Below are 19613 nucleotides of genomic sequence, written 5' to 3' on the forward strand. Positions count from 1 at the left end.
GTCAAAGATAGGATAAAAAACATATATATATGTATACATTGTATGTTTATATTTGTTTTTAATATGATAGACAACAGTGAGAGATAAGAGTTTCTTAAAATGTTCTCTAACACCTTAAAATACATGTTTAGACATGTTCGTATATAATACCAATGGACATACATGCACATTTATGTAGAAACAAGTTTAAAAATCCAGCTGACATTGTCAGAAGTGATTTTGTCATGGAAAATTTGACTATGTAAATTCTCTACTGAACATATTCCAAAATCCGATTTTCCTTGTTTTTCTCTTGCTCCATGTACTCTGAGAATAATCTTTAGAGATGTTAAAAGAAGTTGCATAAGGTAGCTCATTAGCCCTATGACATCTTGCCACAAACATACAATTTTTCTCAAGAGATATAAGAAGGTGTGCCAGTGAATATTTTTTTTTGCAGCAAATGCACAGTATCAGTATCCACTAACAATTCTAAAATCTTTTGCCTTCTCTATTAACATCAAAAGATTCTAATTTATAAACAGTACCCTAATCTAAATCATGTATCAATTTAGTTGATTTTTAGCCCCCATTATTTTAAGAATGCAATACACTTATGTTTGCTTTTGCAAATTTTCATTTAAAAACCCATTTATTCTGTCAAGTTGTTTGTCTCTACTTTCAACAGACAACTGAATAATAGTTTTATACTTTTTCTGAAATTACAAGATACATTAATGCACCATCCTACTAAGGATAGTTGGGATTTAATTCCCATTCTACAATGAGACTTAACCAAATAAAGCTAAAAATACAAGTTAGGTAGCTATCTTCTGATTATATGTATTTTAATATTAATCTTCATCATGTCAAGACAAGTCAGCTTTGGAACAGAGTTTCAAAATCAAAACCATCCATTCATGAGCCTTTAAAAGTTGTTAGAGTCAGTCTGCACAATTTTGATCTTACATGAATCCCTATAGAGAGAGCAAACTTAGTTTTATTTTTAAAAATTGTATTTTCCTGGCCACTAGTACTTCACTCTACCATTTTCTGTCCAGATGGGATTTCTTTTTTAAGAAGAAGGGAAAAAAAAGTCTGCACATCACACTAATTTAAAGTCAGCTTGAAGCTACTATACTCTAAAATACATTTATCTGAAAATGGAAAAAAAAAAACCTTAAGTGTAAAGTATTGTATAAGAATTCAACTGGTAGCACTAAATTGTACAATTATGAATATAATTGAAGTTGGCCCCTGAATGTGATTTAGTACAAAATGAAGAATTACAAAAGAAGGCTCATATTAATTCTTTTTAAAATTATTATATATAGATTTTCTTTTTTTCAGTTAAATTATTATTATGTATTAATTATGGAAAAAATGGAAAATGCAGATTGCCAAATTGAATCCTGAATAGAATCTTACTGAGCTTCAGAAGGGATTATTAATTTTTTTTTTCACTCTTTCATTTCCATTCATGCCTGCTCTCCATGGTTCTAGTACATAATACAATAGTAAAATATTTTTCTTTCTTTTTTTCTATTTTGACTAACATGGGAAGCTTTGGAGATTTCAAAACATTAGTTCTCAAGAAATTTCCAATTTAGTATTTCCAATAGACGAGTCTTATGAATGAAAGTCTGTTCTTGAGTGTTTTTCTTCATCAAAATTTAGGCCATCTCAATCTGTCATTGACAAGTTAAATAAATCTTACAAAAAATTTTGCTTTTATTATTGGAATAATAAAATTTGTATCTTTTATAAATAACTTACTGAATAAACTAAATTATTTCTAAAACCCACTTTAACAAAATCATAGAAAAGCATTACAGAATCATTTGGGCAAAGAAATACCAAGGAATTTAATCCCATCATGAGCATCAATATTGTTGGGAACGTGGACAAAATTATAACTGCTCCATAGTAGACTACAGCATTTGATAACCACCACCTTACAGGGTTCTTACAAAAATTAATTTAATGTTGTGGATACTCAAATATAGTTGTTAATTATCTGAAATTGCTTCCTACACTGTGGAGCCTTTGGCACAGAGGAAGGAAAATACTATTGACTGAATTATCTAATGAACAAAAGAAGAATCTCATCTCCTCATATATTGTAACCTCAGAAAGCAGATTTCTGTCTGGTAAAATAGTCACAGTCATCACTGATAATTGAACATGCTTCTTTTTATTTTATGACCACTATGAAATCTTCTGTCATGGGACCTACCCCTATTTCAGGTTTTAATGGATATATAAAGAACATAGAATGCACTATATTAGACATACCTTAAGAATATTCATCTCTGTAGCAGTGATTTTGTTACATTTACCTTTTATCTCTGCGTGCCAAGCGAAATGGAAAATAGTTATCCACAATTTTTAAGTCAGACAATTTTAACTTTTATGTTGCTTTTCAACAAACGTGAAGAGTAATTATTCTAATTCATATTTACTAGTGTGAATTGATACATAAAGAGATAAAGCATTGCATTATTTTTATTTTTAACTAAAGAAATGAAAATACATTAAAAGTTGAAGAGAAAATTAAGATGAATTTATAAAGACAATACTTAGCCTTTGAGCACAAAAGTGTTAATGAAAAGAGTATTCCATCCAAGATAGACAATTCCATAAGTAAGTTCACAACTGGTATATGTTGCTATAAGCAAGAATGTTTGAATGTTTTTCTTTCCCAATAAAGTATCCTAGGTATTTGGGAACAAAATAACTGTAAAAGAGAAAAAAAAAAAGTCCAAAATATAATTTTCACACGCCCTAAAAAGTGAGGAATAATGTTAAGAGAGATTTTGTCAGTAAGGATAAAATAAGTTCTGTGCTATATCAGATGTTGTTTATATAAGTTTTCTCTTATTCCAACATGAAGATTAATGTTCTTTGGTATTTTTTTGTTCTGCTCTTATTTAACATTTAGGTGCCTTGACCCAAGCCATTCGAAATTTTGCAAAAAGCCTTGAAGGTTGGCTTTCCAATGCCATGAACAATATTCCACAGAGAATGATACAAACCAAGGTACACTTTATGTATCATTATCAAGCACTTTTGTGCTTAGGAAATTGTTGTGAACTGTGAATTTTATATTTATCCTATCAAATTGTATGATGAAAAAGTTTATATAGCACTATATAGAATTTTTTAAAATGAACTTTGTATTTGTATTTTATAACCATGTAATAAAGAACTTAGAGCAGAAATGGTATTTGATAATGCTAATTGCAAAGAGACTAGAGATTTAAGTTGATGAATTTATTAATCTCTTTCTAAACTATCAGAAGTATATTCTAAACCATGTATCGCATGTATATCTAACAATATGTTAGAAATATATAAACTATATGTGCTTAATTTCAAATATTAAAACAAATAGCTAGAATGTTCAAATGACTCACAGTTGAAGGAATTTTCCATTTTTAAAAATCTTCTACTAGGGGCCAGTAGGCAACATAGTGATTAAGGTACTGGACTCCCACATGGCCCTAGTTTGAGTCCTGGACCTGGTAGCTTGAAACTTACACTGGGCGCATGTGTATGCATGCCCAAAATCCCTAGAGGAGATAGGAGTAAAAGGGAATAGGGAATGGACATTCCCCCCGGGGGGTGGTGATTTCTCACTTTCTCTGTCTCTTTCTGTCTCTCCAATGAGTCCATTCACTCACTAGAAAAAATCTCTCTTAAAAAAATAAAAAGAGAGAGAAAGGACCAGCAGATGGTATAACGTCACTGGACTCCCACATGGTCAGCCGCAGTTTGAGTTCTGGACCAGGCAGCTTAAAACATGCCAGGCACGTGTGCGTGTGTGCCCAAAGTCCCAAAAAGAGAATGACAGCATGACCCTCCTCACCTGGGGGTGATATCTTGCTTTCTGTCTCTCCAGCAAGCACATGTGCCCTATAGCAAAAATCTCTCTAGGGGGAAAAAACTCTACTATATTTACCTTTTTCTGAGAAGTTCATGTAAATTAATGTCTTTTTGCTTTTTCAAGATTTTTAACAATAAAATACTTTATCAGAATCAAATAATCATTTCTGCAAGTTAATGGTGATTTCATATTTGATCACTGTGTGTCAAGAAAGTGAATTATTAAGCTAGAGATAGGAATGTTGGGATCTCCAGTTTGTCCTTTACTGTTTGTGTGACTCTAAATTAGTTTGTGACTATATCCCTATTGTAAGATTTGACTGATTATACATTTTGTGTAAATTTTGGTACCCAAAATGACAGTTGTGGCTTTTTATCAGTGACCATTTCCTCTTATCAGATTCCAACAGTATACCTGATCTTTCCATTCGATGGTAAAGTTGATAGACTACAGTTTTTGCAGCTCATAGTTTCTGTGGAAACACAGGTATCCTACGCCTGTTTACTTCTGCTTTGACTTAAGGTTTACAATAATTCTATCTCAAAAACATAAAGAAGGCAGCATTTCACTGATAGACCCACATCAGATTATTTCTTTAGAGTTGTGCTAACAGTACAGTAAGGCTAGTCACAAGTGGCTATTCAATATTTTTCTTACATGAAGTAACTTTTGTGTCATATTTTAAATTCATCTGGAGAATGTGCACTCTGAAGATAGCCTTCATGTACTTGATTAATATAGATGTTTATTCAGTCATTTTATTAGGCTTATAAACAACAAAAATTTATTTCTCAAAGGTTTGAAGGCTAGAAAGTCTAAGATCAAGGCACCACTAAACATGATGTCTTATAAGGGCCCACTTTACAGTTCATAGATGGCACTCTCTAGTGATGGAAGAGAAGAACTCTTGAACCCCCCTTATAGCATTACAGATCCCATTCTGGACATCCCCACCCTCCCGACCTCCTCACCCTACCAAAGACCCCAACTTTTAATATACCATCAGATGTGGGATTAGGTCTTGATAGTATGAATTTTTTTTGAGAGAGAGATTTTCACTGTAGGGCACGTGCGCTCGCCGGACAGACAGAGAGAGACATAGAGACAGAAAGCGAGAAATCACCCCCCAGGGGGGATGGTCACGCCGCAATCCCTTCTCCTCCATTCTCCTCTCGGGATCTTGGGCACGCACGCACATGCGCCCGGCGTGAGTTCTAAGCCACCGGGTCCGGGACGTGAGCCATGGTCGACTACGTGGGAGTCCAGCGACAGCCATTACGCTAACTGCTGGTTCCCAGATAGTATGAATTTTTGAGGACACATTTAGTTCATCACATACCATAAATGTACTAGTCAATGAAATCACAAAATAAGCACCCTCATGTAACCACAGCACAGGTCAAGAAATGGAACCTCAGCACTGTCTTCAGGCTTCTTCCCAACTGTTACCCACGCACTTTTCCTTTGACATTTTCTTTCATATTTAAATAAATATTTGACAGTTGCCTTGCCTTGTGAGAAATTTATTATTATTATTCATACATTAAATCTCTCTACATCATTTAGATTGTGAAGAGACTTTACCCAGCATGATATACACCTCAGTCCAGCCCAGTTGAGACCACCATACACATCCTCGTCAACAGATAATAAATCTTATCTGTGTCCCACAAGTGTCTTACCTCTCCATTTTCCCCCCCAAATTTCTTACACTCTTCTCCTCCCACACTTAACAATATAGACTAGTGTTTGAGCATAATGTATTTGGCTTCCTTCCCTTGCGTCCTGTTTTTGCTTGTGGCAGTGGTTCACTCATTTCATTTTTAATTAAAGTTGAATTTTATATTAAAGTGAGGTGAAATGAAAAATTCACCTCCTTAGTCTGACTAGCTACATTTCAAGAGTTCAGTAGCCACATGTTGCTACCTTTTTGGGAGGCACACATGTATAACATTTCCATCTTTTCCGAAAATTCTCTTTGGTACTGCTGTTGTAGAGGGCAAAAAAAAGGAGATGCTATTTAATTAAGGCAATCAGAAGAATCCTTCCCAACTTGCAAAGTCAGTCATATTCGAAACAGTACATGAACAGCTGGAAGCACTTTCCTTTTCAGGGTCACCAAAGCTAATGTGATGGCAGAGTCCAGCTCAAAGTTAGCCATCTCATTGACTTCCTGGGTGGATCTAGGTGATTTTCTATGGTAGAGAGTGCCTTCTGTTCTGCTCTCACTTATGTAACCCCAAAGCTGAGTACTCAATCAGTGAAGACAGTTTACCCTGACAGAGGGAATAGCATTCCAGTGACTGTGGCCATTGGTATCTAAATGTGTGAATTCAAATCTCACCACTTGTGATGGAGTTTACCTGCAACTTTGAGAAAGCTATTTCTTTAAATCACAATGTATGTCTAATAAGATGGCTATGAGACTTGAACAAGGTAACATATGTAAGGCACATAAGATGTACTTCATCAATAAACCACAAAAAAAATGGAAAAAAAGTGTGAACTCTTTTTTTTTTTTTTGAGGGTATGTGAGCTTCCCCCAAGTTCTGTCTCACTATAAAGATAGCCCTGTGAACAACCCCTACTATTCAGACACCTGACTACTTAGCCACTTGCTTCTTAGATACTTACATTGATTGAATGCAATGTTATACATTGCTATAAATATGTTTTTTAAATTAACATATTTTCCAAAAAGATTTGTAGTGATATATTTGCTTATAAAAGCTGTGAACTTGGGACCAGCAGTTAGCGTAATGGCTGTGTCACTGGACTTCCATGTAGTCGACCATGATTCGAGTCCCAGACCCGGTGACTTAAACTCACACCAGGTGCATGTGTGTGCGTGCCCAAGATCCCAAGAGGAGACTGGAGGAAAAGGGATTGCGGCATGGCCATCCCCCCTGGGGGGTGATTTCTCATTTTCTATCTCTCTCTCTGTCTTTCTGATGAGCGTACACGCCCTATTAGCAAAAACCGCTCCAAAAAAAAAAGCTGTGAGCTCACTTATTTTACCTCAAAATTACCTAAGTTTCTCTAAAATAGATGAAAAAAGAATGAACCTAAATTACAGTGCTCTGAAAAGTATTTCTTAAATCCAATTTTTAAAGTATTTGTACAGTTTGATTTTCTCAAAAAAAAAAGTTTGCTATTTTGTAGTTGGCTATCCTAAAATAATTTTTAAAAGAAATGAAAACCAGTGTTTTTTCTACTTCCCTAGTTAGTTTGAGTAGTTACTTGCAAGACTGGTTTAATTAGTGCTGCACCCAGATGTCAAAGAATGTGGGAGTTTGTTTTAAAAGTCTTGACCTCAACCTACTCAAAATGAAAATAACTTGGTTTAGAGATTTAAATGCTGTAATTCATAAGTAAACTCACCGAATGAGCTTGAAATAAGTATCATAGGGAAGCATTTATATTTGGTAAGGGAAAACAGATCTGAAGACCACATTCTTTTCTTTTACTGAGGAAGAAAAATCACTATTTAACTGGGTTTTTTCCTTACAGGTTGCCGCTGTAAGTGCCTTTGCCCAGACTCTGCGAAGATATACGTCGCTCAATCACCTGGCCCAGGCAGCTCGTGCAGTACTTCAGAACACTTCCCAAATCAACCAGATGCTCAATGACCTCAATCGGGTCGACTTTGCCAATGTCCAGGTACTCTGTGTTCTTGAAAAGTTGTCTTTTTCATTTTTTTTAAGAATTATTTTATTTAACTTTATTTATTTACTTTTAATTTGTCCAAAGAGGAACAGAGAGAGAGAGAGAGAGAGAGAGAGCAAGAGAAAGCAAGCCACCAGGCCCTGGACTCAAACTGCAGTCAGCCATGTGGGAGTTTGGCACCTTTAACCACCATGCCACCTGCTGGCCTTGCAAAACATGTCCTTTAAGGAAAGACACTCAATTTTTTGTTCTCATTTAGAATCATCACTTTATTTTTTTAAGTCCTTTCTGTACACAGGCAGCATTTATTTTCACAATGTCTTAAAAGAGGAGAGTTTTACTCGACTCAGGGATGACTTTATTGCTCTTAGGTTTCATAGTTAAAGTCTGCTAAGATTTATAGTTCTACAAAAAAATTTTTAAAAAAATCATCAATGTTTGCTAAATAGTTAATGGAGTTATTAACATCATACTCATTGAAATTAGTCAGGCAAGAAATTAAACTTTTCTATCTACTAGTCATGAGATCTTGACAAGTTACCTAACTACTCAGGGCTTCACTTTACCTACCTTGTAATTCTTATCTTAGATTACTACATATATATGTTTAGCATACAGTCCACCATGAGATGTACAGAGATATTCCTGTTATTATCATTACCTACCTTGAACAAAACTAAGAAAATTCTTAGTTCAGAGTTTATACTAGGTACCTAGGAAAGTATTTGTTTATTTGAAAAGACTTAGATGTAATATGTTTGGCTATTTTGATAGTTGTATGAAAAAAATATTTTTTCACCTTTTGATCAAACTATTCAATTTGATGTACTATAAGGAACATTTTTAAAAGTAGCTGGACACTGCTACTCTGCAGACTTAGTCACATAGGAAGGCCATGCTTACTTCTTGGCCCACCCAATAAAGCAAGGTGCAGTGGCTTGAGCCTATAATCCTAGCTACTCAGGAAGCTGAGGCAAGAGTATAATAATGTGACGAGACTGTGTTTTTAAAAGAAAGAAGAAAACAAAAACCATGTTCATTTGCCCATATATACACAAAGTTTTTAAAATAGCTAATTTAAGGATATTACTATAGAATTCGAACAAATACTTTATTTCTGATAATAAAGTAATGAAGTTAATTGTTACAATGTAAAAACAATACCATTGCTCACCAAAAACATAAGCAATAAAAGAAAATCATATATAAACTAGACATAATCAAAATTTGGAACTTTAGAATTTTAAAAGATAATATCAAGAAAATGAAGTAGTTGTTGTCGTAAGCAGGTGGTCAACTGTAGTTCAAGTCTTAGACCTGGTGACTTGAAATTCATGCTGGGTGGTGATTTCTCACCCTCTCTCTCTCTATCTCTCGCAAGCACATGCACCCTATGGCAAGAACCTTAGAGGGGGGAAAAATAAGGAAAGAAAGAAACTGAAATGGTAGCACACACAGAGTGTGAGAAAATTTTGAGAAATCATATATCTGATAAATGACTTGTGTACAGTATGTATAAATTACTATTCCAACCTAGTAATAAAAGGACAACTAGATTTAAAAAGTGGCAAAACTCAAGTAGACATTTTTCCAAAGAAAATATATAAATGACCAATAAGCATATAAAAGGATGTTCAACATCATTAGCTACCAGGGAAATGCAAGACTGTAATGAGACGTCATTAATACACACTAAGATAGGAATAATAAGGACATATATTAACAAGCATTGATGAGGATTTGGGTAAGTTGCACTATTGCACATGGCTAATGGGAATGTAAAATGCTGTAGTTACTTTGGAAAACAATCAGAAAATGTCTTAAAATAATAAATATAGAGTTACTATATGACTCCATAATTCTCCTTGATCTGTACCCAAGAGAACTGAAAACGTGTTCACATAAAAATTAATGCAGAGATGTTCATAATAGCATTATTCATATTAACCAAATAAAAGTAGGAAAACTCAATGTCTATCCACTGATGAATAGATAAAGTGTGGTGTATTCATGCAATGAGATATTATTGGGCAATAAAAAGAAAGTTCTGATTCCTGCTACAACATAGGCGAGTCTTGGGAACATTATTCTAAGTGAAAGAAGCTAGATACATTAATATAAAATGTCTAGACTAGATAAATCTGTAGAATCAGTAAGTAAATCAGTGGCTGCCTGGTGCTGGGAGATTGAGGGAATTGGGAGTTGGCAGATAAGAGGTTGTAGAGTTTCTGAGTCCAGCAGGTGGCATAATGGGTACATTGTAGGACTCCCACATAGCCAACCATGGTTTGAGTCCTGTACTTGGTGGCTTACAACTCATGCCAGGCGTGCGTGTGCATGCCCAAAATCCCAAGAGGAGAACGAAGGAGAAGGGGTTGTGATGTGGCCAGTGATGTGGCCATCCCCCCTGTGGAGTGATTTCTCGCTTTGCATCTCTCTGTCTGAGCGCACACACTCTATAGCAAAATAATCTCTTTTTTTTTTTTTTTTTTTAAAAAAAAAAGAGGTGTGGGAACCAGCAGTTAGCATAATGGCTATGTCGCTGGACTTGCACATAGTCGACCGTGGTTCGCGTCCCGGACCCGGTGGCTTAAAACTCAAGCTGGGTGTGTGTGTGCATGCGTGCCCAAGATCCCGAGAGGAGAATGAAGGAGAAGGGATTGTGGCGTGACCATCCCCCCTGGGGGTTGATTTCTCGCTTTCTGTCTCTATGTCTCTCTCTGTCTGTCTGGCAAGCACACGCGCCCTATAGCGAAAACCTCTCCAAAAAAAAAAAAAAAAGAGAGAGATAATAAAGAGATGTAGAGTTTCTTTGGGGGGGGGGAGTGAAAAAGCTCCAGAATTGATTGTGAGGAGGGTATATTCATATTTGTGAATATATTAAAAACTGCCTTTAAATTCATACTTTAAATGGATGAATTGTATGAATTTTATAATAATAAAGCCTTTAAAAAACAATACTATTGTTTAAAAAAAGTTATTGTTAAATATCCTAGATATTTTCATCTCTAATTTGGATATATTTTTATTATTTAAAATATATCAAAAAGTAATACTTGGGCTTGATATATTTTACGGTATGATAAATTTGATTGGGCTGAAACTTCTATTATATATTAAGTTTTAACTCCTCTGTCATCCATCTGTCTGTCTACAAACATACATGAAACACATAACAGTCTTAGGTTTACAAAATCATTTACTTAATGTGTTTCAATGAAATTTACCTTGTGATTTAGTAAAGATATTAAAAAATCATATTGCTTTAAAATCTGTATTGTAATGTTTACTTTAAATTATCATTCAGAAAAGGTAGGTTTAAAGGTACTTTAAGAAAAGTTGAAGTAGTAAGATAACTAATGTCAAAAGTAATTTAAGCTCAATAACAAAATATTTTTAGGAATGATTTCTGAAAAAAAGTATCTGAAAAAGGTTTTAAGTCTTCTTGTAGCATTATTTTCACATGTGTACTTGTGTGTCTGCAATCCAATCAAGTATTTATACAAATGAGTTTTTCCCTGGGTATGAGCACCAATCTCAAGGACATCCTTGCATGTAACAATCAGTTGGATGTCCTCCTTACTACTTATCCACCACACTCCAACCTCGAGACTAAACTTTCTCTGCCCCTGTTTTCACCTATCAAGTTTCCAGGGCCTCTGTGACAGACATTCATTCTAAAGCTATATTATTAAGCATCTGCCTTCCAAAACCTTTTTCCTTTCTTCAGAGAACCATGAACACAGTGATAAACCATTCATTTCTTCTATATTTTATTTCTCATGGCTCTGTTCATCTTAATAAGTAATTTCTTTCTCAGGGTATCAAATTTCATCTTTGAATCTCTGTTTCTTTCCTTTTCTGGTCCAAGCTCTGTCAGGTTTTCTCAGTGTTTCTTGCCTCTCATTCTAGGAATCTTTCATTCCTTCCTATTCATTTTGGATGTTGTCCCCACTCCCTGTAAGATTAACTTCAGTAAGACAGACAAATAAAAAGGTGATGCTTTTGTAATAAGAAAACTTCAGGTTAAAATAATGTAGTTAGATGTGAGTTCAATATCATATTATTCTAAGAGCATGGAAATACCAAAAAGTTCTTTTCAGAATAGTCAGATTCTCTGGGACCAGCCTTTGGTGTAATGGTTACATTGCTAGACTCCCACGTGTCCTACCATGATTTGTGTTCCGGGGCCATTGACTTGAAACTCATGCTGGGTGTGTGTGCATGCATGCCCAAATCCAAGGAAGAGAATGGAGAAGGGACTGTGGCATGACCATCCTCCCTGGGGAGTGATTTCTCGCTTTCCATCTTTCTGTCTCTGTCCCTCCAGCAAGCATGTGTGTCCTATATCAAAAATCTCTTAAAAAAAAAAAAAAGAGAGAGAGAGAGAATAGCCATATTCTCTTACTACTTCATTCTCTTGTAATTAAATCTTCTCTTTCTTATGCATTCAAGATCATTTTCTACTGCAATACAATTGGTTACCTGTGTAATTTAATTGATAGTATTACAATAGTATTACTCTCTAATGTTTTAGTAAATGGATAGTTTTTTAACACCTTTGTTGATGAAATAGGCTTGAGTGGACTGACCTGTTAACCTACCTATTATATATATTGTGTAAAGCACAATATATAAAAATTTTATATTTTTTAAATAATTAATTAATTTATTTATTTATTTTAATTGACCAGAGAGGGATAGAGTGAGAAAGAGAGGGAAAGTAAGAAAGCAACCTGCTAGGTCCAGGACTCAAACCACTGTTGGCCATGTGGGAGTCAGCCGCCCTTAACCACCACACCACCTGCCTAACCCTTGTGTTTCTAGTTTTAAAAGGCATTCTGACTTCAAATTCCTGACTACTTATTATTTAGCACATCATTTTTTTTTGTAAAATATGAACATCTTTAAATATTCTTCCTCTGCTTTTTCAATTATAGAATTAAAATATCTAAATTCCTTTCCTAAGAGAATATTTATATCATATTATCTTGGCAAAAAACTGTCAAATAAATAATTAGTTTAAATTAGAGGAGGAAAATTAATTTAATTTAATTTAATTTAATAGATACCAGTACATTTCGTCTCCCTTTATCAATGCACAAATTAAAACAATTCCCCCCAAAAATGGGGATAGACTTTTGAGTTTTGCAGGATGAAAAGTTTGAGAGACTTGTTTCACAACCAAGTGCATGTAGTTACCACCACCATAGTGTGCTCTTAAAAATGGTTAAGATGGTAAATGTTAGGTGTTTTTTCTGTTTGTTTTGTTTTTTTTTGTTTTTAAGTTTCTGCCATAGGGTACATGTACTCACTGGAAAGAAAGACAGAGAGGGAAGGTGAGAAATCATTCCCCTAGGGGGTTGGCCACATGGCAGTCCCTTCTCCTCCATTCTCTCTTGGCAGTTTGGGCCCACATGCACACGCATCCAGCATGATTTTCCAGTTGCCAGGTCTACGACTCTATCCACAGTTGGCCATGTGGGACTGCAGCACCTTAATCACCATACCACCTACTTGCCTTAATGTTAGGTGTTCTTTAACAGAATTAAAAGAAAAACAAAAATATTTAGACATTAATGGAAAAAAATATCAAAACATAACTTCCCTATTGTTTTCTTGATGCTAAAAATTCTTCTTTGGGTACTCTCATGGACTCTTCAGTTGACAAATTTCTGAGTCATTTGACAGTGCTTATTAAAAGATATCAACTTTTTCCTTACTAAGTCAGTCATACAAAAATAAATAGCAAAGCAGGGATCAGCAGTTGGTGTAATGGCTATGTCACTAGACTCCCATGTAGTCGACTGTGGTTCTAGTCCCAGACCTGGTGGCTTAAAGTCATGCCGGGTGCATGTGCATGTGTGCCCAAGATCCTGAGAGGAGAGTGGAGAAGGGATTGCAGCATGGCCATCTCCCCTGGGTGTGGGTGATTTCTCGCTTTCTGTTTCTCTGTCTCTCTCTGTCTTTCTGGCGAGTGCACGGGCCCTATACCAAAATCCTCTCCCAAAAAATAAATAGTAAATAAATAGATAGATAGATAGCAAAGGAAGCAAAGATACTGTTACAAAATTACTAATTCTGGGACCAGCACGTGGTGTAATGCTTATGTCACTGGACTCCCACGTAGTCGACTGCAGTTCAAGTCTGAACCCGGCGACTTAAACTCATGCCGGACACGTGTGCATGTGTGCCGAAGATCCCAAGAAGAGAATAGAAGAGAAGGGATTGCGGTGTGGCCATCACCCCTGTGGGTGATTTCTCACTTTCTGTCTCTCTATCTCTTTCTGTCTTTCTGGCAAGCCCACACTCCCTATAGCAAAAACATCTCTTAGAAAAAAAAAGAAAAAAAAAAATAGCTGATTCCCAGGTTTATTTATAATAGTAAAATGTTGGAACAGATATCTAACTGAGATTGGTTATATAAACAATAATATATACATGTAATAAAACAAATTCATTCATTGAATTATAAGGGTAGCTCTGCATTTGCCTGTGTGGGAAAATGGTTCTTCTATCTTAGTAAGTACATCAAGCAAAGCATGTAGTAGAATGTATATGATCCTCTTTTACTTAATATATTCATATATGCACATGCATAAATAATAAAGTAGTATAAGTATATATAAACAGTATAGGTAAAGCAAAAGCATTACAAATAATGTAATTTATAAGTGATATATATATGTTATAAAATAGTATATGTATAAATATGTAATTTTTATGCACATGTGCCATTTTAAGTATTCTCAATATTTTCTTTCTTTTTGCTTATTTATGCACTTATTTTTTTCTCTAATATTTTAGTATACCTTGAATATTTAAAAATGATATTTAGGAGATAACATGTGAAAGAACTTGTGATTAAATAAATAAGAGAAAGAAAGGGTAGTGATTGATATCAGTAGCTTAGGTACAAAAGAAATAGTATATCTGAGGAAATGTTATAAAATGAGTTTGGGGCATTTTAAATTTGAAGTGCATCCAGATTGAAATCTTCTTTGAATAGGTAAGTTCTTTAGGATCAGAAAAGATGCTGAAGCTGGAAGATGGAGAATAGGGGTTTACTCAGTTTAAATGGCTCATTTGAATGAATTTGTCCTCTGTAAGCATATGGAATAAAAGCTATTAACACTCTTCAGAAAAATACATGGACATTCACAGTGTTTTATGTATAGAATTAGAACTTTCAGAGACATCCCTTCCAAGAAGTCTATCATGAAAAAATTATCTGGACATAATGAACACAACTTCAAAATTCTTGTTAAATTTATTTCTCTAGATTTATACTTAGGGAAAGTTCCCACATAGATCAGATTAATAGCTTAAGGTCACTTTGGTTGATTCAAGAGCTAGAGGAAACTCTATGACACTAAGTGAAATATTGTATTACCAAATAAGTATTTTTTGACCTTGAGACAATAGTTCTTTTAAATATTAAAGTATGACATAAGGAGCCAGCAGGTGGGATAGTAGTTTAGGCATGGGACTTACACATGGCCAACCACAGTTTGAGTCCCAGATCCTGCAACTTGAAACTCAAGCCAGGTGCATGTGCATGCATGCCCAAAATCCCAAGAGGAGAATGGAGGAGAAGGGGTTGCAGTATGGCCATCCCCCGTGGGGAAATTTCTCACTTTCTGTCTCTTTGCTTCTCCAGTAAGCACATGGCAGCCTATTGCAAAAATCTGTCTTGGAAAAAAAAATGTATATATAGACATACTACTGGAAATATCAAAAAACTTACATCAACCACTGAAAAATGCCCTTAAAAATTCCTGTTTTTCTTGCTATTACTAAACATAAAACTTCCCAACCAAAACCAGAAGGCAAATTGCAATATCAAAACTTTTTTGACATGAGACATGTCCGCATTTTTCCATAAGAGTTTTTATTATTGTTATTGTTTTCAGTTCTGTGAATTAATTTGCATTCATAGCCTTGCCTTGATAACCCTTGAGATTTCTGTTCCCATTCTGTAAAGCTCATAGAGCATATACTTCTATGTAGAACCATTACTGAATGTTTGTTTCTGCTTTAATCTTAAGGGATCAGTTGCAGCCAGTTTAATGTTTACAAAGCCAACTTACTATAAATCTTCTTTAAATATTTCAATTTTAATCTGATGGAGAAAAAAGGAACTTTTGAAGTCAGTGTGAAAATGGAATAGATTAAAAGACCCTACGTACTAGATAGCTTCAGACATCTATTTTTCTTGTTTTATAACAGTTTTTTACACCAACTAGCTAATGTAGGGAACCAATTCATACTATTTTATCACATCACTTTTGCATGAACCAGAATGAACAAAGAGAACTTTAAACTCCTAAAGCTGGTAAAAGCAGTGTTGATGTGACAAATAGTTGTTCATTTTCGTCATCCATTTACATGTTTAAAGTTTTTATGCATATGGATTTTGTTGCCAGCATTTAGTGAAAAGATGCTGAGTTGAACTTTTTTTTCCTTTTGTGTACTGTCCCAGGAGCAGGCTTCCTGGGTGTGCCAGTGTGATGACAACATGGTTCAGAGACTAGAAACAGATTTCAAGATGACTCTTCAGCAGCAGAGCACCCTGGAGCAGTGGGCTGCATGGCTTGACAATGTGATGATGCAAGCACTGAAACCTTACGAAGGAAGACCCAGTTTTCCTAAAGCTGCCAGGCAGTTTCTGCTAAAATGGTCTTTCTACAGGTATCTTTTTAATTTCTCCTAAGCTTTCTTCTTCATATTCTATAAACATAAGTGTGTGAGTATGTGTATCTGCACACATGCCTCTTGAAAGAAGTTACATGTAGACTTTAGTTTGGGAAAATTCTGTCATAACCATCTTCAACACAACTCAGAGTTTAAAACATGGAAGTATACCAGGAGACTTATGGAAATATGCTTTCTGCTAGCAAAAGAAATTTTCCTGCTCAAAGCCTTACAAGTTCTCAGTCGGGAACATCTAGGATTCTCATCTAATTAATGTAATCAACAAGTTAGAAAAGGGCTACAGTCTTCTCTGTTACATGTTGTTCAGGCTTCTTTCTTGAGGCCTTAACACCATGCTTCTTTTTGTTCTCTAGTTCAGTGATCCTCAAACTGTGGTCACTATAGCAGTATCATTATCACCTGGAAATATGTTAGAAATGCTAATTTTTCGGGCCAGCAGTTAGCTTAGTGACTATGTCACTGGACTCCCACGTAGCCAACGGCAGTTCAAGTCCCGGACCTGGTGGCTTAAAACTCACGTCGGGCACATGTGAGTGCGTGTCCAGGATCCCTAGAGGAGAATGGAGGAGAAGGGATTTTAGCGTGGCCATCCCCACTGGGGGGGTGATTTCTTGCTTTCTGTCTGTCTGGCGAGCGCACGCACCCTGTAGCAAAAACCTCTCCAAAAAAATAAAAATAAATAAATAAATAAATGCTAATTCTTGGGGCCAGCAGTTGGCGTAGTGGTTAAGGTGCTGGACTCCCATTAAAGTCAACTGCATTTCAAGTCCCAGACCTAGCATCTTGAAACTCAACACCAGGCATCTGTGCTTGCATTCCCAAAATACCAAGAGGAAAACATAGAAGAAGAGTTTGTGATGTGGCCTTCTCACCTGGGTGGTGATTTCTTTCTGTCTTTTTTTTCTCTCTTTGTCTATCTGGCGACTGCACGCCCTATAGCAAAAATCTCTCAAAATAAAAAAAGAAATAAATACAAATTCTCAGACCTCCCTCCAAAATCTACCTAAATTGGTAAGGCCCAGTAATTTGTACTTTAAAAAGTCCTCCAGCCTTTGGGGCCAGACGGTGGCCCAACACCAACACATGATGTTTGCAAGGCTGATGGACATGGGAAGATTCCAGGTTTGTGTCTAAAGACCTTTCTGAGTATGCTAGGTACCCACATGCCCATTATCTGGGCCTGGCTAAAGCTGGGAGTGGATCAAGACCCTCCTGGAGGCAGACCCACCCTCATGGCACAGCAAATAGGCACAATGCACAGAAAGCCAGATCCCATGTGACCAGCTAGGATTTCAGTCCTGGCCTAGTTGGTCCCTTGCTGCCACTTGAGCATGTATTTAGGATCCTGAAGGGATGGAGAATTGAAGAAAAAAGACTGAAACATAGTCAGATCCTGTAAAGGGTCCTCTTTCTCTCATAGCATCTAATGTAAAAATAAAAGATCCTATAGGATGCTATATTTCTCTCTTTTGGCTTGGAACACACAAAGAAACTTTAAAAAAAAAAAAAAAAAGTCTTCCAGCCTTGATGCTACTATGCAATGGCTGAGGACTCAAAGGAGACCCAGACTTAGTTCTTAGTCCAGGCGCAAAGGGTTGGGTGCAGTGACCCATGCCTGTGGTCCTAGCTAACTGGGATGCCGGGGCAGGAGGAATCCAAATGGAGTTATATTTCATGAGCTAGGTAAGGTATCTTTATTTAAATTTATTTTTATTTTTTTTATTTTTATTTCTTTTATTTATTTATTTTTCATTTCATTTTCTTTTATACATTCAATCATATTATTATATTTGCCACAGTTTTTCTATCCATTCATCTGTTCATGGGCATTTGATACAATAAAACTACAAAATATCTTCAACAAATAATACCACATTTCTTTGTGACATTAATACTTTGCCTCCCTATTTTTCTTCTAAATGTTCTTCCTGAGACCCTCCTCTTGCACACATACTATATCTGGTATTTATATCTATATACTGTGTTTCTATATCCTTTAGAGAATTAGTTTCAGTCATAGAGTGCAGACACTTAGTATATATTAAGTGGGGACATACAATGCCTCTGCTTCATAGCCTGGCTTCCTTCACTCAGGAGTAAGTCTTCCATATTCATCCACTTCCTATCAAAAGCAGGGTTTTGTTATTTTTTAGGGCTGAATACTATTTCATTGAGTATATTTGCCACAGTTTTTCTATCCATTCATCTGTTCATGGGCATTTGGGTTGTTCCCATGACTTAACAATTGTGAGTAGTGCCGCAATAAACATCTATGTGCAAGTACTTTTCCAATTAAGTATTCTTCTGTCCTTTGGGTAGATTCCAAGGAGTGGGATTGCTGGATCATATCGTAATTCTATTTGTAGACTTTTGAGGAATCTCCAAATTGTTCTCCACCATGGCTGGACCAATTTACATTCCTACCAGCAGTGTAAGAGCGTTCCCCTTTCACCACACCCCCCGCCAGCACTTACCATTTTTTTTTTTTTTAATCTTAGTCATTCTTACTGGGGTTATATGGTATCTCATTGTTTTGATCTGCATTTCCCTTACAATGAGGGATGTTGAGGATTTTTTCATATGCCTTTTAGCTATTCCTATGTCATCTTTAGAGAGTGGTTTTTTTCAACTCATTCTCCTATCTTTTAATAGGATTGATCATCTTTTTTTAGAACAGCTGCTTGAGTTCCTTGTGAATTCTGGTTACCAGTCCCATATCTGATGCGTAGTTTACAAAAATATTTTCCCGTTCTGTGGGCTGTCTATTCACACTAATTACTATGTCTTTTGCCATGCAGAAACTTCTTAGTCTGATGTAATCCCATTTGTCTATTTGGGGGATTATCGACTGTGCTTTAGGGGTCTTATTTAAGAAGTTTTTCCCTACCCCAATTTCTCCCATAGTTTCCCCAGTGTTTTCCAGTGTTTTCTATAGTTTGGGGTCTTAGATTTAGATCTTTGGTCCACCTTGACTTGATTTTTGTCAGAGGTGAGAGGTAGGGGTTCAGATTCATCTTTCTGCAAGTGGAAATCCAGTTTTTCCAGCACCATTTGTTGAAGAGGTTTTCCTTTTCCCACTGGATTGACTGGTACCCCTTGTCAAAAATCAGTTGACTGTATATTTGGGAATTTATTTCTGGGCACACTATTCTGTTCCATTGGTCCACCTGTCTGTTTCTGTGCCAGTACCATGCTGTTTTGATTACCACAGCTTTGCAGTATATTTTTGAGTCAGGGAGTGAGATGCTGCCCACTCCACTCTTCTTGTGCAGAATTCCTTTGGCAATACGGGGTCTTTTATGATTCCAGACAAACTTTATGATTGACTTTTCTAGATCTGTGAAGAATGTGTCTGGTACTTTGATTG

The 19613-nt window shown here is 35.8% G+C and overlaps 1 protein-coding gene across 8 annotated transcripts in view; it reads left to right on the forward strand.

Annotated features, from left to right (window-relative positions):
- RFX3 (regulatory factor X3) overlaps window positions 1-19613 on the forward strand; it is a 358769-nt gene that overhangs the window by 285625 nt on the left and 53531 nt on the right. For 7 of the 8 annotated variants that reach the window (XM_027773424.1, XM_006152432.3, XM_014589328.2 and 4 more), the window contains 3 exons: window positions 2921-3018; window positions 7376-7525; window positions 16014-16222. In XM_027773424.1, coding sequence (XP_027629225.1) covers window positions 2921-3018; window positions 7376-7525; window positions 16014-16222 — 457 coding nt within the window. Of the gene's footprint in view, window positions 1-2920; window positions 3019-7375; window positions 7526-16013; window positions 16223-19613 lie in introns of those variants that run through there. The other variant, XR_003550050.1, reaches the window with a different exon arrangement.

The sequence above is a fragment of the Tupaia chinensis genome, unplaced genomic scaffold (assembly GCF_000334495.1).
Source record: "Tupaia chinensis unplaced genomic scaffold, TupChi_1.0 Scaffold000354_1, whole genome shotgun sequence".
Classification (NCBI taxonomy): domain Eukaryota; kingdom Metazoa; phylum Chordata; class Mammalia; order Scandentia; family Tupaiidae; genus Tupaia; species Tupaia belangeri.